This window comes from Cryptomeria japonica, chromosome 10 (genome assembly GCF_030272615.1).
Source record: "Cryptomeria japonica chromosome 10, Sugi_1.0, whole genome shotgun sequence".
Lineage (NCBI taxonomy): Eukaryota > Viridiplantae > Streptophyta > Pinopsida > Cupressales > Cupressaceae > Cryptomeria > Cryptomeria japonica.
In genome coordinates this window covers 84,533,809-84,560,358 of record NC_081414.1, presented here as the reverse complement: position 1 = coordinate 84,560,358, position 26,550 = coordinate 84,533,809, and the positions used below count along the sequence as shown (strand labels likewise).

Sequence of the window (26,550 nt, the reverse complement as noted above, 5' to 3'; positions counted from 1 at the left end):
GTAATTGCTTGAGATTTGTTTAATTTGAGTGTTTTAGTGGATTTAATTAATTAATTAATTAAGTTTATGAAATTATCTCATTATTGTATTGTTTATGCATTGAGATTATAAATTTATTTAATTAAAGGAATTATTAAATTAAGCTGCATGGTATTAAAAATATATTTTTATTTTAAAAATAAATTAGATTAATTCTAAAGTTATAATTAAATAAATGAATAAAAGGATTAATTGGAATTAAGGTATTGTTTTAATTCTTTATTTAGAAAATTAATTAATTGGAATTAAAAGTATTGTTTTAATTCTTTATTTAGAAAATTAATTAATTGGAATTAAAATATTGTATTAATTCTTTATTTAGAAAATTAATTAATGTGCATGAGAAAAGTAATGAAAGAATAATGTTTTTAAATTGTTGCATGTGATAAATTTAGAAAATAAAATAAATAAATTACTATTATTCTAAATTTAGGTTTTTTGTGAAAAAGCTATTGAACCTAGAATTTTAGTTTAAATAGGGGTTAGGTCTTTATTTTAGAAACACAGACAGGAACACACAGGAACAGGTCAAGAATTTAGGTGAAGAAAATTTATTGGAAGATATTGAAGGGATTAGGGCTCTTCTACAAAATTCTTCCAGGAAAGCCATACCAGGTTGGATGAATTCTTAGTTTTGTGTTTTATTAAAAATGTTTCTATTTTTCTCTGCTTGATGTGTGTGTAAAATAATTGCCAAATCCAAAACTCTCTTCTGGTGAATTCGAGTTTTGTTTGAAAACTCATGCCTGATGTGTATTTCTTGTTTGTGGAAAGAACGTAATTTTGTGAAAATTAGGAAAATTATTATAGAAAGTTTGCCAAGTTTTTATGGTGCATGGAAATTGCACGATTTAGGAGAAAGGGTATTTACCTGAGAAATGGTTTTAATTACCTTAAGAAAATAAATTTAATTACACATTAAATTTATTTGGGTTAATTAAATTTTTTTTAAAAAAAAGAATTGAAATTTTGTTAAAATGGAATTATTGGAAAAATATTGTTTTTGTTATTATTGTTAAAATTTTATTAAAATGAAATTATTAAAAAAAAAATATTGTTTAATTATTTTACTGTTTAAAAATATATAAAAATATATATATATAAAATAATTATTAAAAAAAAAAAATTAAAAAAAAAAAAAAAAAAACACTGCACGGTAGCATCCACTACCGGCGGTAGTACACAGTACTACCGACGGTAGCAATGCTACCGGACGGTAGTACTAGCTACCGGCGGTAGCATAGGCTACCGTGACAAGGCTTTTCGGTAATTGTAAAAGTGTTTTTTTTTTGTTAGTCTTTTTAAATTAAATTCTAAACCCTGCTCACTGTGTCGGGTTTCGGACCCAGGGGATTAAATAAATTAAAAATTATTATTATATGTATGTATATAAATAAATATATGTATATTCACATATGAGTTTATATATATATATATATATATATATATATATATATATATATATATATATATATATATATATATATATATATATATATATATATATATATATATATATATATGTTTCTTTTGGTAGTTATTATAATATTTTAAATGTTATTTTAAATATTATTTAATTACAGTTTGGAATGTTAATTTAAATAAATATGTTGAAAATACATTTGGAGAATTATTTGTATTTTAAATCTTTTTGGACAAATGACAAAGTGAATGTTTTTTTTTAAAAGTTGTAAATTCTTGTTATCTGAAAATTTGTAAATTGCATGTCATTTATGCTTTGACTGTTTTTAAGGAAAGATTGCCTGTAATAGGATCTTGCGTATAATGTGTTCTCAGTCAAGTTTTATTGCAATTTTGATTAAATTGTCACTGTGTCCTATGATATTATTTCTCCTAGACCAGGTGTTGTTGTATAACCTATTTGATATGAGCCATTGTGTGTCTTTGTCCAAATGGTCATTCTTGGGTTGGTATTTGTGTATCCATCACTTGTGTTTGTCAGGATTGTTTATGGTTGCCTATTTCGCCATAGAGTTCTCGTAGAAAGAAACATTTCCTGTTAGTGTCCTAAGAGAGAGAGTGGCTTTCGAGCAGGGACCGTGCCCAAAGTGGATGACAGGATAACCCGTCGAAAGTTAGTTAAAAAGTGATAACCTAATAATTGATTAGGGGGTGGGTAGATTTAAATATTAATTAAGATAAATGTGCCTCGTGCATAGATGAGTGGTTGTACAGGGCTCATGATGTTACGAGAAGGCCTGGAATGGCAAACTTACCACCTTGTCTTCACGAAAGGATTGGTAGGGTCCGCATAAGACTTAGTTGGAACCGGATGCTCGGGAGAGGTTACTAGGAGAAACCCGAGTATGGGGGCCGGGACCTATGGGGATTGTACCATGGTAACCATCAAGCTATGCGATGACACTCTCTTCTTAGAGTCACTAGTGTTTTGTGAGTTGTGTTACATGGATGGTTGCAGAGTCTTGTAGTCCTTTTGTACTTGTCTTGCTTTGCTTGCTTGAGGGTTTTCTACTATCTCCTAGCACGGTGGGGTGGTTCCATTTCGGGATCACATGGTCGGGTGGTAGTGCCACTTCCCATCAGATGTTCTGAATTGTATCTTCAGGCGAGGAAATGCTTCGCTAGTGTTCTTGGATCATGGTTTATGTACCAACTCTTGTTCGAGATCATTGTGCAATTGAGACCTTGTGGTCATTGTATCAGACTTTTATGTAACCTTGATATTGTATCCTTGTAACCAGTGATATTATTGGAAGCCATGTATTTATGGATATTGTAATATTATTATGTCAGTGAAATGAATGTTATTGTTTTAATCTTATGTTTAAATGGTTTATGGAAATTGGATACATTGGATTACTTTTATTTCTTTATTATGAAATTTGGATGTATGTGTAGTTTTAAACTTAAGTGTTCAATTTATCTTATTAAATGGATTAACTGTTGTGTTAATATAATCTATGAAATTAATCTTCGTTGGTTACCCTTAGGAAAAACTTATGATAGACTTCCGCTGTGTTGTTAGACGTGCAATGATTATAGTTAGTACATTTAATCTTTAACAAAAAAAAATTATTTCACCCTTTAGTTGCCTAGTTGTGTTGTTTTCCTTTAGGGTTCCTAGCGGGGCATTACATTGTCAATAACTTATACAAAGATTCTCTTACTAGTGTTAATCACCCCAAGAATACTCACTCTAGGAGCACCTAGATTGACCTTATTAACTCAATTACATTCCCAAAAATGCTCTTTATTAATTACTATACTATAAAAATAAATTACCGCAGCTGATGGACCTTTGTCCCTTGTGTTTGCATTGGTAGAGGCGGCAAAAAATCTCATCAATCAAGGAAGTTGACAAATGTTGATAGTGCTCTTATTTCCTAATTTACCTACATAAACTTAATATAAGGTGCAATAATTAATTACACCAGCATGTTATTCCATGCTAAAATGATATAGAGAACCCCACTTTGAAAAATATGGTAGTAGCTAGCACAAACAACCAGTTATTGAGAACACTTTAGCCACAAGAAGGCCACATAGCATAAAACTCAATTACTCTATTATTTAGAATGTTGTGATTCCAGTCTCAACAATCAGAAGTACAGATTAGAGTCTGGATAAAGAGTATTTATAAAATTCACTTATCCAACAAACAAAAAGCAGATATGCTAATCTAACAAATAAATCAATTCATTACCAACCTCACACAGAAACATATTTTAAATTACAATGAATAAACCTGTCTAACATAGCCCTCAAAGTCTACTGGCATTATTCGTATGCATCGTACCTGAGGCTCTAAAATGACACCTAACAAGCAACCACTTCTTAGAAGAATGACCCTCTCCTAGTTCAGGTAGATGGTTCAACCATACCGTCTATCCTCCTTGAACTGAGGGACCTTCTAAGCGGGATAAATTAGGTCACTACAGCAAAACAAATAAAAAGAAGAGAATTACAAAGACTGGAGGTAGACAAAGCCATGTCATCATTCCAAGTATGATGATCAAGGCAGGGCAAGATGAGAAAGGCATACAATTTTGAAATCATCTTCATTGTAAAGAAAGAAATTAAATTAACGCCCAGGCTGCAAAGAAGCTACAAACTGAAATATAACTTAATAGAATATTACAATATGATAATTTTAGTATTAATGCTCATTCAGTGTATATTCTATTTTAGACAGATCGTCTTCGATCTTCTCAGCAGTTTCTTATTAGAAACTTGCTATTCTTGTAAATAGTTTTGTATTATTTATGAGCGTCTTGCTCATTCTAATTAATCGATCAATTCTTTGAAATCCATTGCGTGTTTCGCACTGTTTTATGGTATCAGAGCAGTAGTGATCTGGAGCGAATTTTCGTGTGAGGCCCTGTAATACACATTTTCGTGTGAGGGCCTATAATTCGTGTGTTTTTTTTTGTGTGGGGGCTATCGCCTGGTTTTTCTGTGCGTTCGACCTGTTTTGTTTGTGTGCCCACACTTTAACTCCCGCGCGCACTGCAGGGTTGTCGCGTTTTTTCGCGACCTGTGTTCACGCGTCTGCAGGGTCGTCTGCAACCTCGGTTCGTGGTTCGTGATCTGTTCCCGGCGCCGCGACCTGTTCCCGGCGTCATCCACCCGCGACCTGTTCCCGTGAGCTGTTCCCGCGACTTGCATCAGACTTGTTCCCGGCGCTGTTCGGCGACCTGCAACCCGCGCGATCTGCGACCTGTTCGCATTGTTCGGCTCTGTGCACGTCTGCAGGCGTCGTCACCTCCAGCGGCGCCACCTGCAACAGCGTCGCCATCTACAACTCCCTCCAACGTTTCTCTCTGCAAACAATGGCGCCGACCTCTGCAATCTTCGATTGAGGTGTTTACCTCCAGTTTTTATCGAAGTTCAGTTTTTTTTTTTGCAGATTCGTGGTGGGTTTTTCAAACCCTAATCTGGGTTGTTGTCCATTTTTTCTGGGTGCCTCGATTTTCGTGCCTCGATTTTCGAGCCCGCGGATCCCCATTCTGACAGGAGAATCCTTCTGGGTTTTTTGCACGCATTTCTGGGCTGTCTTTGGATTTTTCTGGGTCAGCCAGGAATTTTTTTTTGGGAAACGTGCAAATGGCTTCTCTCACCAATCTGATGTTAGAAGGCAGTCAACGCTTTAATGGTCACAACTACAACATCTGGAAACAACGTATGTTGACCATTTTTGAATATAGGCGTCTTGACCAGCTTGTTTTGGGCAAAGAGCTCAGTCCTGGTACACCTGGTGCAGATCAAGATAAGTTTGATGAACGCAATCGGGAGGCAGTCATGCTTCTCAAACTCTCAGTAACTGATGATCAGTTACCGCAGATTCCTTCCGGCAAGACAGCTTCTGACATCTGGAAGCATCTGAAGGAATTGCATGAGACATCCGACAAGAGCCGAGCATTCTTTCTGAAGAATCAGTTGTTCTCCATTATGATGGATGAACGTATGTCCTTACAGGAGCACCTCACGAGGATTAAGGACATTCGAGATCAACTCGAAGTTATTGGTCGGACTATGGAGGAAGAAGACATGGTTGTAATCACTTTAAAAAGTCTTCCGAAAACGTATGAACACTTCATTGAAACCCTCAATATTACTTCCACTAATGTTGATCTGAAGTTTTCAGAACTGTGCACCAAACTTCTACAGCAGGATCACTGGAAACAGCAATTTGGTAGTGGTACTACATCAGCCTCCTCGGAAAATGCCTTCACAGCTCAATCCTTTCAGAAGGATAAAGGCAAATTTCAGTCCTCTCAGTCTTCTCAGCAGAAAGGCTCTTCTCAGACACAGGATGGAGCTAAGAAGAAAAATGTGCAGTGCAATTACTGTCACAAGTACGGCCATATGAAGAAAGATTGCCGTCAGAGGCTCGCTTCTGAACAAAAGAAGCAGGGAGGGTCACACCAGAAGGCGCATGTTGCGGAACATTCCGAGCAGAAGGAGTCCGCCTTTTATGCTTTTATGGCTACGAGGTCTTCAGATCATGCCAGGTCTTCTGCTCGGTACATCGACTCTGGTGCATCACGTCACTTTTCTCATCGGCGTGACTGGTTTACAGACTTCTCACCTTTCAGTGATTCTGTTGTATTTGGCGGAGGTGAGGAGTATACAGTTGTTGGCAGAGGCACTGTTCAGATACAGTCTGGTGGAAGGACTCTCCTTTTTCTGAATGTGTATTATGTTCCTGGAATGGAACTTAATCTGCTCTCTGTCAGCCAGATTATGAGGAATTCTCCTCAACTAGATGTGGTGTTCAGTGCTCACAAGTGCTCCATCATTGATCGGGAGACTCGTCTTACTGTTGCTGTTGGTCTAGAGGATCATGGCCTATATAGGCTTCTTGACACTGGTGATTCTCCTGAAGTGGCTCTGGCGGCTCGTGTTTCTCCTCTCAGCACTTTGTGGCATCAGAGATATGGACATCTCAACATTCAGTATCTCTCTCAGCTGTCTCGGGAGGGACTTGTTTCAGGGTTACCTGATATTCAGACTCAGCATCTTGGAGTATGTGGCACCTGTCAAGCTGGCAAACAGCATCGGACTTCATTCCCACATGGAAAGTCTTGGCGTGCATCTAAGGTACTTCAATTACTTCATGTTGATATTTGTGGTCCTATGAATACATCTTCTGTTACTGGTTGCAAATATTTTTTGCTTATTGTAGATGATTTTAGTAGAAAGATGTGGGTGTACTTTCTTAAACATAAATCAGATGTATTTAGTATCTTTCAGAAGTTTAAGTCCTTTGTTGAAAAAGAGTCTGGACATAGTATCATTACTCTTAGGACAGATAACGGGGGGGAATTTTGTTCTTCTGCATTCTCCAACTTCTGTGATACCCATGGCATCAAACGCCAGTTGACTACACCCTATACTCCTCAGCAAAACAGTGTTGTCGAGCGTCGCAATCGTACGGTTGTTGAGATGGCTCGCTCTATGTTACAACACAGGAGTGTTCCGAATAAATATTGGGCTGAAGCAGTATTTAGACAGAGGATTCTTTCAGTCCCCTTCTTCTGAGCAGAGTTCTGAGGATCAACCTCACAGTGTTCTTATTCCATTAGGTTCACCTGATGGGAGGGATGATGCAGAATCTATTTTCGATGATGCACTACCTGAGTTCCCTCCGGAGAATAATCCTCCTCTTGCTGCTCCTGTTCCTGATCCTGAGCCTCTTCCAGCTCCTCCAGATGTTCGCACTTCTACTCTCCGGCCTAAATGGTGGGCCAAGACCATTGGTGATCTCAGGGATACTGAGCTCATTGAGGGTAGAACCTCCCGTAATAAGAGCAAACAGCAGCATACAGTCAATTTTGCTCTCATGGCTAACATACACAGTGTTTTTGAGCCTCAGACATACTCAGAGGCTAAAGGTATACCTGAGTGGGAACAGGCTATGGAAGCTGAGTTCCAGAGTCTTCAGAAGAATCACACTTGGGCCCTTTCTGATCTTCCTTCAGGGAAGAAGCCCATTAGCTGCAAATGGGTGTACAAAGTAAAATACAAAGCTGATGGAACCTTAGACAAGTATAAGGCTCGTCTTGTTGCTCGTGGGTTCTCACAGAAAGAAGGCATTGACTACGAGGAGACTTTTGCTCCTACAGCCAAAATGAGTACCATACGGCTCGTTCTTGCCTTGGCAGCCCAGTTCAGTTGGAAAGTCCATCAGATGGACGTCAAGAGTGCTTTTTTGAATGGTGACTTACAGGAAGAAGTCTACATGACGCAACCCCCAGGATTCAAGGTTGCTGGTCAAGAACAGAAGGTCTGTAGATTAGTCAAAGCACTCTATGGTCTGAAACAAGCTCCTCGGGCTTGGTACATGAAAATTGATAAGTACCTGACAGATCATGGTTTTCAACGGAGTCCATCTGATGCAAACCTGTATATCAAGCATACTAGTAATGATATTCTGTTTGTGGTTGTCTATGTGGATGACTTAATCATTACTGGCAGTTCAGCACATTTGATCACTGGGATCAAACAGGATTTGTGCCGCACCTTTGATATGACAGATTTGGGACTTCTACATTACTGTTTAGGAGTTGAAGTCTGGCAGACTGAGACCAGTATCTTTCTCTCTCAGTCCAAGTATGCCAGAAGTCTTGTGGACAGGTTCAGAATGCAGGATTGCAAACCTGCCTCTACTCCTATGGAACCCGGGCTCAAACTTTCAGCTCAGTCATCCTCACCAGTTGTGGATGAATCTTTGTTCAGGCAACTAGTGGGCAGCCTCATCTATCTTACTGCCACTAGACCTGACATTAGTTTTGCAGTGAGCTACATTTCATGCTTCATGACAGCTCCCAAGGCTGATCATTGGTTAGCAGCGAAGCGTGTGCTGCATTATGTGAGTGGCACTCCTGATTATGGACTTTTGTACACTCGGAGTTCTGATCCTATACTCAGTGGTTACACAAATTCTGACTGGGCAGGTTCGGTTGATGACCGTAAGTCTACAGCAGGGTATGTGTTTAGTTTGGGATCTGGTGCTGTCACATGGACTAGTAAGAAGCAACAGGCTGTGGCTCTCTCCTCGACAGAAGCAGAGTATCGGGGAGCAGTTAAGGCATCTTGTGAGGCGGTTTGGCTTCGACGAATGCTTGCGGATATGCATGTCTCCCAGGCAGGTCCTACTCCCTTGTTCTGTGATAATCAGGGAGTGCTCAAACTCGCCAAGAATCCAGTCTTCCATGAAAGAACCAAGCATGTGGAAACGCATTGTCACTATATTCGACAGCTGGTTGAAGACGGATCCATCCAGTTGCTGTATGTTCCTACCTCGGAGCAGCCAGCAGACATCTTCACCAAGCCCCTTGGTCCTGATAAATTTGTAAAATTCAGGGGGTCTATAGGTGTAGTTAATAGATTGAGCATTAAGGGAGGGTAATAGAATATTAAAATATGATAATTTTAGTATTAATGCTCATTCAGTGTATATTCTATTTTAGACAGATCGTCTTCGATCTTCTCAGCAGTTTCTTATTAGAAACTTGCTATTCTTGTAAATAGTTTTGTATTATTTATGAGCGTCTTGCTCATTCTGATTAATCGATCAATTCTTTGAAATCCATTGCGTGTTTCGCACTGTTTTATAACTAATGGCAAAACACAAGCTGAAAGGCATTCTGGTGAACTAAAAAGGAGTTGTCAACCCATAGTCAGGAACCCAAGTCCTGTCAAAAAGGAAAGGACCCATAAGATCCCTGAGTTTACTAAAAACAGTCTATAATTAGTCCAAATATCCAAGAGAAAAGATTCATAGTCAAAGTAAATAGAGATGAGGACACCATAATGCCCAAATGATTGAACTGAGTCTAATATGTATCAGTAGAAGAGGAGTCACAGTTGCCCAAAACCGTGAAGGCACCAATACAAGAACTGATGATGATGGTAACTGTAAAGACACTTCCAACTAATTATTCTGCAAAGGGATTCAGGATACTCCTGTAAAATAGCACCATGTTATCTGTGGATGGAAATTTTCGTCCCATTTAGACAAATGCATGTAGGCAAAATAAAAGGAGATTCAAGATACTCCTGTATAATAGCACCATGTTATCTGTAGATAGAAATTTGATTACCATTTAGACAAATGCTGAGGATAACGGAATTTATTAAATATGGATGAGTTGGCCATGAAAACCATTTATAAAACTCTATCCATCAATTAATCAAAATTTGCTTCATAAAATTTTAAAATTATAATAACAAATATGACTATATACATCAATTAATCAAAATTTGTATCATTAAATAATAATAAAAAACTTTCAGCTTGTTTATCTGTCATTTCATACTAAAATGACATACAGAAGTGCAGTTTTAAGAATATGGAAGTACATAACACAAAGAGGCCACAATAAGGCAATTTAGTGTCCAACTCAGTTACACTAATATTCAAACAACATGATCTGGTCTCAACAATCAGCAGAATAGAGTAGGGTCTGGATAAAGAGTAGCTAAAATTAACTTGTCTAAAAAATAAAAAGCATGTGTAAACCTATTTAATTCATAAATACCCTGACAAATAACTCTATTTTTCACATCACAAGAGTAAGTATGTCCAACATAGCCCGCAAACACTGCAGGCATTATTCAAACTTCATATGCATGGTACCTGAAGCTCTGAAATGATATCTGACAAGCGACCGCTTCTTAAAAGAACAGACCCTCCCAATCCTGAATATAAGAGAACAACAACAATTATTTAGAAATAATTTTGATTTGAAATGTTGAGAAAATAAATTCCTTCTTACATACACTATAATGGGACTTCAATGCTTCACAGAAGAAGTTAGAGATCATATATGAGTCTATGCAATAAAATACAAGAATAGAAATAATATTATTGGTTTTGTGGACAGACAAAATGTAATATCCCTTGCTCTTGTAGGTGTGGAGATAATGAGTTTTTCACACAAGAAATATTGTCAATCGATTCACACACCAAGTCTCAGTCTGCTGTTCTGAGTTACAGTCTGATCCAATGTTGTTTCCAGCACTAAAGATGCTTGCAAAAGATCACATTAATTGTCTAGACTCTAGACTAACAACACATTACATAATGGACTCAATCCAACTCCACTAATACATATTCATAACTTTCAATGGTGAAAATGCACATCGACAGCTATAGACATTTAATCAAACAGTTGGCATACCATCATATGATTAAGTGACACGCTAGATCTGATGCAACCTTATTACTCCTTGTTTTGGGGAAAAAATAGTCTCCTTACAATGACTTAATTGAATGCCAAGCACTTGATTATTGACAGTGAATTTCAGAATGTCTGAAAACACATGACAGTCATTAAGACATGCATACAACTGACAAATACTAAGAGATTTTGATGCCAAAGTGAACCTGGTAGAATCGCCTGGTTGAGGAATAGAAGAAGCAAGCAATATCGCCAAACTTGAAGCCTCTAATGGCCAAATTCAACCCTCTTGCCAAATCGCCCCTGCTGCTGTCATAAAGATCTGAGAATTAATAATTTGCAATGCTAAACTCTCCTCCACAACTCCCCAAAGAATCACTATCCCTTTCCATGAAGATCGCCCAAGTCTATTCTCCAAATCGATGTCACAATGGAAGCCAATGAACAAATTTGCAAAATTGGTTCAGACTGGTACGATTTTGTTTAGGAAATAATTAGACCACGAACTTCACCCTTTCCTCCACCAAAATACATCAAAGGGAATCGCCCTCCCTCAAAGATGCCTCAGTTGTCCTCAAAGCCTTGAGATGATGCATCCACAATGGGCTATGAGAAAAATCGTAGTAGATGAGGGTCTGATGCAATATGTCTCAGATCTGATATATCACCTGCAAACAACACAAAACTCCTCCAAAATGCTCCAAGGAAAAATCGCCTAGCCTCTCTCAATGTGTAGGCATAATCATCACTGTTCATTCACTCAAGAGCTGAAGTCTTCAACAAAAATCGTACACCATGAAAACTGATATCAAACACCAACTAGTTCAGTATGAAGGACTGAATATCCCTCACTCTCAAGGCAACCCTTCGGAGGATCTCTCACCCCCTCAGTTATGCAGATCAAAAGGGAGGTTTCATTCCCTATGACCAAATCTGCGGACACCCTTGGGTCCACAACCACAATACAAGAGAAGATAACAAATAACCGATGCCAAAACAATGAGCCACCTCCCCATTTTATCCTTTTCCTCCCATGGATTGGTTAGCTTCTAGAACCTTCTCCTCTTAACAATATTTTAATAATATTTCTTAAGTGACTTATTAATTATAATGAGACAACTTATATAATATTAAATTAAATAATTTTCCCTTATTGATCCAAAAATCAAACACAAACAATTCCAGGCCAAAATCAGGGACATTACACAAAAACAGGGGAATGCATATTGCATTAAAAATACCTTTTTCTTTCCTGAACATAGAACATAATATTTTAGGCCAAAAACATATTTTGTCATCCATCATAAGCAAAATAAAATATGTTATTGTAGATAATCTTCTCGGGAGAACAAATAAGAGTTCTGAGACAGTCATTCACATGTGGCACATACTCAAAACTGACAGTAAATGCATTGAAATGACAACAACAAAATAGCTAATACTATGACTCCTTATTCAAAACCCAAATTTAGTAAAGTAAATGTAACTTTTCTGCAAATAACAAATTACAAACAATAAATTCGAATTTTACATTCAATTCTTATAATCAAACGACAGATCTGTTGGGAATTAAGGTGTCTCAACCTTAGTATTTCCTAGCATTGATAATTTGATTTAATTAATTATTGTATTTATTTATGCCTATGTTGTATTTTCTTGCACATCTTATTTTGTCATCTTGTGTGACTCGGCACAGTGAGTTGTTACCACACTGGTAAGTGACAAGGATGTTTCTGTCCCCACATGGGAAGGTAAGCATCCCACTCTGTCGTAGAAATTCTGTGCCATGTGTCAGCATCTTGAGCAATGTGTAAGAGGTTATGATGCCTTATGATGAATGACATATTCCTATGACAATTTATGACACATAAAACCCAATTCTATAACAAGTTGGACAAATGCTAAGAAGCATCTTTGCATAGAGAATGTGGACACCCAAGTTGGATAATGACAGGCTATAAGAGAATCAGCTATTAATAGTCAGTTATGATGGATTCTCTTACAACTGTAAGTGCTATCAGTTATGTCAGATTCTATGACAGTTGTAAGGTGTGTATGAGCATCTTTCATACCTATTTATAGCAAAAAGGAGGCTCCCAAGTTTGGAGGCTGGAATGAGGGGTCAAAGAATCTTGTACAAGTGTCATTTGCATGCTTGGAGATTGTTGGAAAATGTGCGAAGTAGTTTTGAATACCCATCTCTTGTAGCTTCCTCTAGAGGAAGCTACCTCCATACTTGTATTCTCCATAATTGGATAACTTGGAGTGTAGTTTCTATGGTGTCTTTTGCATGTCCTGTTATGTTGCCAGAATAGCTCCAAGAATCAACATTGTATACAACTGTTAAGAAGACTTGCTTTGAAAGTGGTTGTACAACTTTGTTTATTATTAATACATTGAGAAGGCTTTTGGAATGTCAGGTTTTTCTCCTGAAAAGGTTTTCCCCACATGCATCTTGTGTTGTGGTATTGTTGCTTTATTGCATGTAACGTTATTGTTAGTATGTGCATCTATTTTTGTAACTGTATAAGGGTTTAAGAAAAATTTGCACAATCTCCTCTAATTAGATCGGTGTAGGAAGCATTTCCACATACCTAGACCCTTTCAAAATCAAGATGATTATGGGTTGAAGATATAAATTAACAAACAACATAAAAGTGCCTAAAAATCAAAATAAGGATCCTTTGGGGGGAGTGTTGTATGAATAAGTGTTTTCCACAACTGCACTAGACAAAGATCACATAATCAGGGTCCAGGGCCGTGAAGTAGACAAATTTCCGTTAATTTTTGCCTCTTCTCCTTCCTGCCTTCCTAGGCACAAGGGATGGTGAGGAAGACTCCATTATTCCTGAAAAGGATGCCTGAGCTAGTGCTAGAGGATGGACTGAATTGGTTGCTGAAGAATATAATAGAGGAAAATTTGGTGCAGTTTGTTGGCGATGTGGAGCTGGAGGTTGTGCAAGAGGAACCTGAGACTGAGGACAATGATGGGGCTGTAAGAGAAGACCACGGTAGGTGTGGACCAGACTGTCCTAAAAACGCAAAGGGGTTAATGCTTTAGGAGCTGTGGGTGAGGAGGTATAGAAGTATAGGGTATTAGTTTTTAATAGTTTAAATGTAGCCCCAATTTTGTATGTAGCTGGGGGAGAACCTAGTAGTATCGGTAGTATACTGTTTAACGGCCTCCATTTTGCCCGTTGATTGCCAGTTAGTAGAGTAGGTGGGTCAACATTTTGTTGGTCGGGAGCCTGTTAGTAAAGGCCCATAGTAGAGCATTTGTAAATGATGCAGATGTAATCTGTGGACAGATGCAGAGACACTGTAACTTTTATTATATTTTAATACTATGGGTACAGTCCCCTAGACTGCTATTTACCGATCAAAAAAAACCAATGCACAGATCATAGTGTAAGGAGAATTCCAGTGCTTTAGATGATTTTCCTAAATAATCGTTTGTTATGCTCAAGTCCTAGTTGTGTACATGTCATATGCATGAATGGCCTATGAAGTAGCCCATATGTACCATGCATAACCTTTTGTCTCAAAGTCACCAGTTCAAGTTCCGGTTCAGGGATTCAGATACAACAGTTACTACTTAGTGTCAAGCTCAACAGTCATTATCATAAATGTCAAACATCACAGCAACCAAAAAAGCTAAAGCAAAACACATCATAGTGGCCAAAAAGCATCAAGATTCAAAACACTTCATATGCAATCAGATCCATAAAAACATCTCATGCTGCTACATCTATCGCAACCTATCCTCCTTTGCCTCCTGAAGAAAAAAATATCATAAACTATCAAAGTATCTGTAGGGCTACCAGCAGATGCCACATATGAACAAAAGAACAAAAGAAAAATAAAATAAAATAAAATTTGAAACCCTAGCATAAATCAAAAAGTTAAAATTATAAAATGTAAACCCTAGCAACTACCTAGCTGATAAATAAAAGGGACAAATTAAAAAAAGAATAATAAAACACTAGGATAAGAGGGAAAACAAAAAAAACAAAATCTGAAAATAAAATACACTGCAGGGGCATTGTTAGGTTACATATCTTGCAAATGCTGCCAAAGAACTTGTTAATCATCAAATCAATCCAAGATCAACAAAATCCATTTAAATAAATAGCAAATGCACTGAATGTTATCGATGTGACAAAGGAATATCAGGTGCAAAAAAAAGTTGTGAAGAAGAAATGTTTTAATGCTTTTCCGGCCACAACCTCATTTCATGTGTCATCAGGCAAGATATTTTATTGGATTTGTGAGTTTTAGCAAGTTAACTTATGAGATACTCGCAGAAAAAATGTGAAAAAATAGCAGGTGAGTTAACTTACAAGAAAATCACCTAGAGTTTTCTCTTGCAAGTCTGCAAGTTTTTCAGCAATTTTTTAAATGTCGATATAACAAGCTCATTAGCTGTTAGTTACATATCCACTTAGAAATGAGTTATATCATGAAGCTGTGTAAAAAGTGGCTGTGCAAAAGCCCGACAGATTGGCAAGGAACTCAAGGTTTCCCAGCTGGCCCACCAAGGCACTCATCTGCATGTCTGCACAGTGACATGGTGACCATGTTGCAGTTGGTTCTGAATAAGTAGCAATGCATTTGAGGCCGAGGAGCCAATCCACCTTATGGACAGTCATTACAAAAATTCAAATTAAAAAATCCCATCCAATTCTCACAGGTTTGTGATTGCAGCTTGGATTCAACCAGGAGATGTCCATTTCCTAATCAGGAAACATGTTCCCTGCCCACACCACAGGAAACTGAACCACATCTCTGTACCTGGAGCAAATCAGACAGGCAAGCAAACTGGCTACATACTTGATCTCATGAAGGCTTATACTTTAAAGCTTTGTGATCAGATGTGCAAATTCATCACTGAATTAAGCATTTAGGACGATGCATCCTAAAATTGGCATAGCTCTCTTTTTCAATTAGAAAGCAATTTTGGACATTAGCCCTACAATCCTGCATGTATCTGTTTCTTGCAAGCATCTTTACTTCATTTTGTATTTTTGTGGATCTGCTGTAATTCTTGTGGTAGTATCCTAGAAATGTCATGAAACTAGAAAGGCAACAATGTCCTGACACCTAACCACAGCTAAGAAAGTTGTATATAGAAGCCTTTATGAGCTTCAGAAATAAAACTTGGAAGCAAAGTATAGACTGCAACGTATGTCTATACTATCTTGTAGTGCACACATTAGAAAACTAACAGATATGATGAGTTGGGGATTAATGGGAGTCTTATGCTGATGGCATCTTCAAGACTTTTCCAAAAGGAGCTATGTGTCTTTGGTTCTTATCTCTCTTAAGACATTCATAATGTTCTTGTCACCATTTTCTGCTATTACATGCAGCTTAGTTATTTTAATTGTATTCAATATAAATCAGGCCTTAAATCTGTGTGTAAGTTGCTTATGAGGCCCTGTACATAGATTACAACAGCAGTCAGCTGTCCATTATAGTTGTGGTTTTGCCACGGAAGTGATTCGAATGTCAGAAATCTGCTTTTTAACTCCCCTATTTATTAGGTCTGGAGTTTGGATGGTCAAACCATTCATTGCCCCTGATTCTCTCCGACTGGTGATGTTTAACAGCACTGAATTTGCATTCAAATTTTGGAGTTCTGTTACAGATGATCACTTTTTCCATATCCCTTTTTTGATTCTGATTACCTCGTCCAGAAATAAATAAAACGCACCACATACATTATTTATTATATGGTGTTTGGTTTCTTGAACAATGAAGAACCATTTGTCTTTCAAGTTAAAAGACGCATCACAGAATATTTATCCAGTCACTATTCAACAGAGATATCAGTCCAGTCAAAGTTCAACAGAAGCATCTGTCCAGTCCAAATTCACCTGGCACATCCAGCTGGCCCCGTACCTGTTTTATTTTCATATTGAGAACAAACATTTGACTCACAGGCACCACATAGATATCCATACACTCAATATTCACCAGGGATTTACCCTGGACTCTTCCACCTTTTACCTATATCATTCGCATCCCTTAGAGAAAGAAGATGAAATAATAAGCAATTTCCTTAATTCTCTCTCCCCTATTGAACATATTTTGAGGAAAGAGGATGAGTTTAACACATCTATTGATGCTCTCCCTCCTAAGGATGAGGAATTAATAAACAATGTTATCTCCTCTCCCGAAATTGACAATGCTTCAAACATTCCTTTCAACAACTTCACTATTTGGGATGAACCATTAGAAGAAGGTATAGATTATTCTCTACCCCTAGCCAAAGGGGATGAAATCAAGATTGAAAACTCCCTTGATAGTTTCTCCCCTTCCTTGAATCTCAATCATTCTCCCTCTAAAAATAAAGCATCTCCCTCTCCTCAACTTGGTTCTACTCATAAGGAAACCCTAGTTCAAAGCAAGATGGTTAACATCTCTTTCAAAGATCTCCCTCTCAAAAGTGAGACTTTAGAGAGTAATGTTGATCCTTCTCCTAGAGAGTTTATTCCCCATGTAGATCCTTTGATGATAGAGGATGATATGACCTTTCCTAGTATTACTCTTCCTACTAGAACATCAATGCCTACCCCTTGTCTCTCTCCTAAAATTGATTTAATCCGTGATGAGATTTTAGTGCAAGAGAATACTATCAATAATTCTTCCAACACTTTTGTTCATTCCTCTAAACCATCCTCAATCAATTTGATACATGTGAATGAAACACCTAACAAACCTCTCTTCACTGTCCAAGGTGCTTGTCCTTCTCAAAATTCTCAACCTTTAAATAAGCCTATCTTAGTGGTTCAAGGTGGTTATGCTAATGATTCTTTTTGCACTCCTAAGAAACCTATTATTACTGTGCAAGGAGGTTACTCTACTAAGAGCCCTTATGAGTATGCTAAGCAACTAACTAGAGAGAGTTATCATGCGGTTGCCCATACCTATAACACAAGAAACAATAGGCAACCTAATTCTCCTCCAGTTATCCCCACTTCGCTTCCTCCTTCCCAACCTATTCTTCCTCAAGCTCCTCGTATTTCACAAATGCTTAGTAAGGACTATGATCTCATAGAACAACTTAAAACTACCCCTGCTAAGATATCCCTTTGGGATTTGATCCAAACTTCTTCTGCTCATCATGGAATGTTACAAGATGCCTTGAAAGATTTGAATGTTCCTCCACCTAATACATCTAGTAATATAGTGTCTTTGGTTAACTCTGTGATGAATCCTAAAACTCAAATTGTGTTTACTCAAGATGAGTTGCCTACTAGTGAAATTCAACATCAATATGATCCCTTGATGATTGTGGTTATCATAAATGACACTGCTATAAGACGAACACTGGTAGATAATGGTTCTGGCCTTAATGTGTGTAGCATCAATCTATTGCATAAGATGAATGTGGATACATCCCTTATTGAGCCTGACTCTCGTCCCATTCGAGGCTTTGACAATGTGGCTAAGTCTTCATTAGGTATTATCACCTTACCCATCACAGTGGGACCTGTTACTTTGCCTACTCCTATCCATGTTATGTGGGGAAATCTAACATACAACTTGTTATTAGGGAGACCTTGGATTCACAGTATGCAAGCTGTCCCCTCTACATTGCATAGACAAGTTAAATTCATTTATAACAATAAGACATATACCTTGATAGGTGATACTAATCTTCAGGCTTGTTTGCAAACATCTACTTCCAAAGGGAGTTCTTCTAAGCCTTCCTCTTCTAGTGATGACTCGTTAAACAAGATACCTATGGATGGATCATCACCCTCTAATAATCAAAATTCTTTGGATGAGTCTGAAGTTCCTGAAGAAGATTCTTCTCAACTTGAATCTACACATGAAAAGGCTTTTGATGCTGAGAAGGTTCTCGCAGAAGACGATTGGGGATCTCTTGATTTTAATCCCACCTTTGTAGGTGAGTATAGGGTTCCTCCTAGAGAGTTTAAAGTTAAAAAGAAGGAAGACACTAAAAATCAATCAATCTTACCTGAACCTATGAGCAATAATTTTGTGGCCGCTTCTCAAACTTCTTCTCCTCACACCTCTAATTATGAAGAGTTTGATTCTTTGTCTTATGAAAAACCACCTTCTCTTCCTGAAATGGCTGATCGTTATGGTCGTGGTTTTCGCATTTTTGCTAAGCATGGGTATCATGGAAATGGTTGTGGCGCTCATGAACAAGGGATAAAAGTTCCTCTAGAGACTAATTTTCACAATTATGCCTTTGGACTCTGCTATAATCCCTGCAAACGTACCAAAGCATCTAAAAGACCATCTCTCAATGTGAATGCTATATTTAGTAGTGATGATGATCTCACTTCAACTAAATCATCTTCTACTTCTATCAACTCTCATTCCCCTCATAAGAAAATCTTGGCGATGAACAAATCTCTTTATGAATCCCCTCAAATTTCTAAATCCACTTATGAATCTTTATCTCCTATTCATCATAAAGTCCTTTCCTCCAGGGATAAGGCTCTAATAAATTACACTCATCCCTCTTCTAAGATTTCTTGTGATTTTTCTTCTTCATTTTTTATCATTTTATACATGTTTTTGATCTCACTTATAGTTGAGCATTTAGCATGTCATATTCAAATACCTCATTCAATCTATCATGTCTTTAAATAACATTAATGGCTATTATGTTGCTCACCATTATGTGACATTGGTAGCTCATTTACTGGGGGCTCATTGTCATTCATGATGGTACAATTTCAAGTGCAATCATATTTTTTGAAGCAACATAATAGCCTAATTTTCTTGTTCCTATGGGGACAAGAATGATTTCATACATCTCTTCTTTTGCTTATGTCCAAATCTCTCCCTAGAAGATTGTGTAAGTCCTTCTCATTATCCTTATCCTTGGGAGGCAATGATCTTTCCTTATTTTTATCTAAGGATCCACTTTTTCCTATTTCATGGATGGTGTGAACTTTATTACTTGATGTTATTCCTTGTATGCATTTGTTGTTGTTTGTTCAAGGATTCTCTCTTACAAGGGGTGTAAGTCCTTGACTACAACCTCTTTTGCACTTGGTAAAATACATCCATAACGAATTCACTCTCCTAATTGGGTTAAAAAGAGCGTCATCCTTCATTAAGAATCACTTTCACCTCGCAAAAGAAGGAAGTATTGCATTCTTATTCTCTTCTTTGTCTTATTCTAGAAGATGTTATATTTGTCTAAGACAATTTCTCTCAGGGATAGGTGTCTTTTGTACAAATATCTCTTCTCCTCTAAGGATCTCCTTTACACATACTACAAGATATCCCTTTTCAACTATCTTATCCTTGCTTAAGGAGTGCAGAACTCTCTTGCTTGGATCTATGACATTGTTGCATTTTTGGGGTATCTTCTTATGTGATGAAGGTAGGTATCCTTGTTCTACTTTGCTTATGATATAAACATTACACTTTTTGAGCAATGGGTCATTCTCGGAACCAGAGCACAGACTCTTAGAGCAAGATGTCTCCATTTTTTCTTTTATGCAAGGTGATTATTCTCGGAACCAGAGCACAGACTCTTAGAGCGAGATGTCACGCTTTTGTACTATACATATACAGGTTGTAGCATACTCGGGCATAGACTCCTATGAGGTGCTTCTAACCTCCCTTACACACACATGCACGAGGTTGAGTGGAACTAGCGGCATAAGGCTAGACTTTCTCACTCTCCGCCCTTACATGGATCACCTAGACAGACTCTAGGGGCTAGTTTTCCATGTCCTTTTTCCCATGGATCACCTAGACAAGATCTAGGGGCAAGAAGTCCATGTTTTCTCTCTCACTATTCTTCTCATGGATCACCAATGTGTGTATTCATGCTTTTTTCCTTTCTTTTCTTCTCTTTGCATTTTGTTTCCATTTTTCCATTTACATCCTTCATCTTGTGTTAGAGAACTCTCAAATCCTCACACTCTTTGTTGTGTTGGAATTGAGATTTAGTCCTCTTTCTTACCAAATGATTCTCCATTAGTTTTTGATCTCATATCAAATCTTCTTGTGAGCATTTGTCATCAATTTTCTTTAACAATTCGAAGTGGTAAACATGATACCCTGTTTCAACTCACTAAAATTAGCAAGCCGAAACAGGGGGGGGCATATAGCTACCCTCGAATTTTCATCACCTTCCTTAGTAAGCATTAGGTGATTTTGTGATCTAACGTGTGTTTTGTGGGGTGCGGTTCCTAACTGTGTACTGCAGATGCTGCTGGGGGCTTCGTCCAACAACTTATGGATATATCCTTTTTCAAATAATGTTTACTTTTATGTACTTTAGCTTGCATATGCACGTAGTGTTCATATGACCGCTAAAGTGGGGGCTAAATGTAGCGTCGTAAATTGTACGCACTTGCTAGGGTGGTACAATTTCACACCTAGTTTAGCACCCGCCTTGGCGCATTTTGCATTTTGCATTGCATTTCCCCTTTAGCACTTAATTAATCAAATTAATTAGGTCTAAGGTTATATTTCATCATCTTCCACATCATAAAGTTGGGCCCTTTCATTAAAGTGTGCCCCTTTCATTTTATTCTTCCAATACATCATTTAATCAAAAACCCTAATTAGGTCCTATTTTGAACTTGGGGGCTTGATTTCGGGGGTCAAAACATCTCGAAATCAGCTGTAACTTCGGGATTCTCTCTAAAATCATCATATCCGACGGCCCTGAAAATTTGGTGAAAAGTTGTCGGGACCATGGCGCCCGAAGTGCACATGGTCCCGGACATTTTTCCCGAAATTTTAGGAGCGCGATCCAATCATAAAATAAAGCTTAACCCCAAGAAATTGGCGGGATATTCAATCTCTAGGTCGGCCAAAAGTCGAAATTAAGACCTAGGGTTTCATATATAAGAGCTCTCTTTCTTCATTTGAAGGGATCCGAATTTTGGCTTTGGAGGACCTTCTATGCAGCGAAAGAGCAGATCTTTGAAGACTTCAATAACATTCAACATCCATCCATCAAGCATTCATCAATTTCATTCACTTAGGGCTTGGGAGACATTGAAGAACAATAGGAGATTACCGACTGAAGATTGGCTTGTACTCCTCCCTTAAGGGTTGGGTATGATTTCATGTTGTTTTCATGTCTTTGCATAAGCTTCAATATATCCTTTATTTATGCTTTAGATCACTTTGCATCTTGATTTAGAGCATTTACATTATCATTTACAAGCAATTAGGGTTTACTTTCTAGGTTGCTCTAGTTTGCTTTCTTGCATTTAAGGACCTTGCACACACACTAGGTCTGCACACACAATACATTTTACAATACAACTTGGCTATTCGTGGAGGTGGAAATCACCGAAGCGGGGGTTTGACTAAGGCAAAACCCTATATAGCCGCCCAAACACCTTTTCAGATATAAGTGCAGGTTTCGGGACTCGGACGACGCCGCAAGTTACAGATCCGGAAGAAGCAAACGGAGACCAAACAACACACCAAATCTCAAAGCAAAAGACCAGGACAGGGGCGTGGGGCGCCCTGGTCCTGCCAGGACAGGGGCGCTGGGCGCCCTGGTCCCTGGGACAGGGGCGCTGGGCGCCCTGGTCCTCCTGACAGACAGCATTTTCAGCATTTTTGACAGCTTTTCCAAAGTGCAAAACAGCAGTTTCCGGAGCAGTTTTAGGGACAGAATCAGGACAGTGGCGCCCGCGCCCCCGTCCCGAACATTTTCAGTCAGATTTTAACTCCGGGTACGCATTTACATTCTTGTCTTGTCCTTGTGTTTACAGTTTTCCATTGTTTAAGTTCAATTCTGCAATCTGGTTATTAGTTCATACTTGCACTTTGGGGTTAGGGATTGAACTTGCATCATTTCATCTTTCAATTGCAACAAAGGAATAGAAATCCTAATAGGTAGCCCGTGGCTCTCTCTTTCACAAAAAGAAGTAGCCAATTGTGTGATACCTCTAGGCTCTTTCGTATTCCACAAATGTGTGATTGAAAGTGAGATTAGGGCATGTTTGCTTAGTGTCCCGCCACCTTACTCTTTACCTTCTTTCAATAACATAACACTTCCATCACAATCTAACACGTCTAATATGAACTCTTCGACTGAAGCGACCATTAATAATCTTGCACAAACTGTCTCTTCTTTACAGCAACAAATTGCCTCTATGAATCAATCTAAGTTTAGTGTGCCCACATTTGATGTTGCGAGTCCACTTTCTCTTGACATTGTTCGAGCTATTCCCCCTAAACATGTTGAAATTCCGCATTTGGAGCTTTATAATGGTAAGGGTGATCCTCTAACACATGTTAAGACCTTTCAAACAATATGTACCGATTTTGCTTATGACCAAAGGTTGCTTGCAAAACTGTTTACTAGAACATTAAGAGACAAAGCCCTACAATGGTATTGCTCGTTGCCTTCCTATTCTATTACTTCTTTTGAACAATTTGCAAATGCTTTCATTCAACAATTTCAAAACAATATAAGTCCTAAAGTTACTTTGATTGATTTAATGCATTGCAAACAAGGTGTTAAAGAAAAAATGACTGATTTCATTGGTAGATATAAGCATTTGTATGCTCAAATTTCCTTTCCAATGCCTGACAATGATATTCAAAGAATCTTTATTTCTAATTTACAAAAAGACATTAGAGAAAAACTCTTGTTTTCTGAGTTTACTTCTTTCCAACAGTTGTGCGCAACTCTTCACAATTATCAACTGACTGTGAGTCAAATGAAACAAGCAAATCCTATGACTCCGAGTGATAAGGGTGATAGTAGTCAACAACCATTTGGGAAGTTTAAACCGAACAAAGAGTCCATTAAATTCAATGAAAACATCATCAACAACAATGTGAATACAGCATCAGGTGTGTCTCCTATTTCTAAGTTTTTCAAGAGAGAAAGAAAGTTTACTCCTTTGAATGAATCATTGCATAGTATTATGAATAAGTTATTGGAACAAAATGTGCTTACTCTTCCTCCTATAAGGCAAATTGATCCTGCAAAGATTACTTCACCCTATTTTGATAACAAATCTTTTTGTCAATTTCATCGTCAACCTGGGCATGATACTGAAAAATGTTTTGCTTTAAAGGGTAAAATTCAAGATTTGATTGATAATAATACTATCTCTGTTTCTGGTGTGAATGATAAAGGCAACACATCTGTAGCTCCTCCTAACCAAAATCTTCAGATTTTTACTGATCCATTGCCTTCTCATACCTCTAATGCAATTGATACTACTGATTCCTCTGTCTCACCTGATGATCTCGTGTCTATGACTCCGAATGTGATTAATTTTGTGGAGCAGCAGAAAATCCCTAAAGAACCTTCCATCACATTTGATTCCAGTGAAACTATCAGGGCACCTGATGGTCCTTTATATATAGTTGCAAAAGTTAAGAATACACCTTGCCGTGGAGTGCTTATTGATCCTTCATGCATGATTAATGTTATTACTGAAGAATTTCTTTTTACTTTGCAATTGAATCAAGTGATCTATGACAAAACAGACGTGGTTGTGAAATTATTCGATGCATTTTCTTCTCCTGCAATTGGTTCTATTACATTACCTATTGAAGTTCATAACAAATCCCTTGATGTGAACTTTGCTATTATTCCTTCATCCGAACAATTTCGTGTGAAGCTTGGCTATCCTTAGCTATCTTCCATGAAAGCTATTGCTTCTCCTATTCACAAGTGTTTGAAATTTCCCCATAATGGTGAAGTTGTTACTGTCAATCATAGTCTCTTTAAACCAGCTGAAAGAACTTCTAGCGTTCCTATTGATTATTTTTGGCCTAAACAATTCCAATCTCTTCCTCCGCGAAGTGATCATCTTTTCAAATCTTATCAAAAGTGGAAAACAGATATGATCCTATCTCTAAGTGAACCTAGAACACCCAAGCTTGACATTCCTATCATTCTTGAGAAGGAAGTTCTTCCTTTGAAAGATAAAACTAATGTCTTTCCTCAAGAAGATTCCCAACCCATTCCTATGGATGTGACTATGCCTATATCTAATAAACTTCCTAAGAGTAGACCTATACCTCCTCGTCATGATGGACTTGGTCTCCTTCCTAAACCAAAAATTCCTCCTTTATATGGAGCAGTTCCTCCTCCGTCCTTTTATAGAGAGAAGAGACCTTCCTCTTCTCCTATTATCCAGCCTAAGAGACCACAACCTAACACCCAAGTGATAAAGATGAGAACATTCCTCCTCCTCAATCTTCTCAACTTCCTACTAAGACTAGACGAAATCGTTCTGCACGTGAACGCGGACGAAAGCGTCGTCTTAGAGCTCAGGCAGCTGCTTCTCAAACTGTGCAATCCCCAAAAACACCTTCAACAAGCATTATTCCATTTTCTCCTCAGCCGACGATTGAGCCGAAATCTCCTAAACATAAGATGCATGATGGCCTTGATCCTGTGCGAGTTAAAGATCCTATTTTCATAAATCTTGATGATGATATAGATGAAAATGTTATTCATGATGCAAATGTTACTCCTGTTCATTCTGATAGTGAATATGAACTTGTTGACGTTGATAACCATCTATCTAACGAATTTTCTAAAGCACTTATCCTAGCTCCTAGACAAGAACAATGTGGCTCGGAACATGAACATAGCCCTTGTTTGGATCTTGTGATAGCTCCATCTGCTGTGTTGGATGTTCCTTCTCTAGCGTGTTCCCTACCTTCCCGAAACATTGATCAGCAAGATCGGGGGGTAGATGACATGCTAGACTAGTTTCATTAGCATAGCAGATTCTCTTCTCCTCTCTTTTGTTACTTCTTCTATGTGTTATTCTCATTCTTCTATTTGTTGTCCTTAGTGTTGTCTACTTGAGGACGATGCAAAGCATTGAGATCTCTCGATCTCTCTCATGTTGACTCAAAAGACACATGTGTTCCCTTCTTCTAGGTGACCTTCCTTGATTGGGGAATGAAGAACAATTGTGCATACATACATATGATATACATGAATTATCATACAGCATACTGACCCCGAGGAAAGCGAAGTCACCTCGTGCTTTGTGTTTTGTGTCTATTATCCTTGGGTTTATCTCACACTTGGGGGCTAAATCCTTCCGATAACGTGCTCCTTTCCCTTCTCATTCTTATATATATCACTACCTTAAAGCAATCACCCCCGGTGAGGCGTGTGCGATCGCTTTAACGTAGGGGGGCATACATCCCGTTCATATCTTTTCAAGATACTCGAAAATTTCTTGGCAAATTTAGCCTTGCCTTGAAAATTTTTGATATCTTTCTTGCATGACTCATAGTGAGGGAACCTTACTACTGACAGTCATGGTTCTCCCTCGTGATCTTCCCTTTTACTTTGTCAATCGAAGTCGTAAGATCCTTAGTCCACTGGGGGCTTGATGTATCTTGCCTCCTTGACGTGGTGAAAGTCTTTCAATGTTGTTTCCTTGTACTTTACCGGAAGTATGAGCATACGCCTATACTCCCGCTAAAGTGGGGGCTAAATGTAGCGTCCTAAAATTGCGACACTTGCAATTTCGACTGCATTTCGGTCTTCACGATGGCGACGCAACACGCAACCTGAATGGAGACCCCGAAACCTGATTATGACACTGAAAACTGCATTTTCTTGCACCCTGGCCTGAACCTCCTTTGCACCCTGCTGTCCCGGGAGGTGGGACCAGAGCGCCCAGCGCCCTGGTCCTTCAGGACCAGGGCGCCCAGCGCCCTGGTCCCTGGCCCTATTTTGGGCCCGGTTTCCTATGGGGCTTCGGGTCCTTTTGTTTGCAATTTGGAAAATAAACTTTCCTGGTCGGCCTAAGGTCGGGAAAATCAATCTTTTAACCCTAATTGGCAAGTATATAAACTACTTTTCCTCTCTCATTTGAGGAGGAGG

The 26,550-nt window shown here is 38.2% G+C and overlaps 1 protein-coding gene across 1 annotated transcript in view; it reads right to left on the bottom strand.

The window, feature by feature from the left end:
• The window catches only part of LOC131033298 (uncharacterized), a 66,620-nt gene that overhangs the window by 35,414 nt on the left and 4,656 nt on the right, over positions 1–26,550 (bottom strand). The window contains exon 3 of the mRNA XM_057964484.2: positions 10,163–10,224. Coding sequence (XP_057820467.1) covers positions 10,163–10,224 — 62 coding nt within the window. The remainder of the gene's footprint in view (positions 1–10,162; positions 10,225–26,550) is intronic.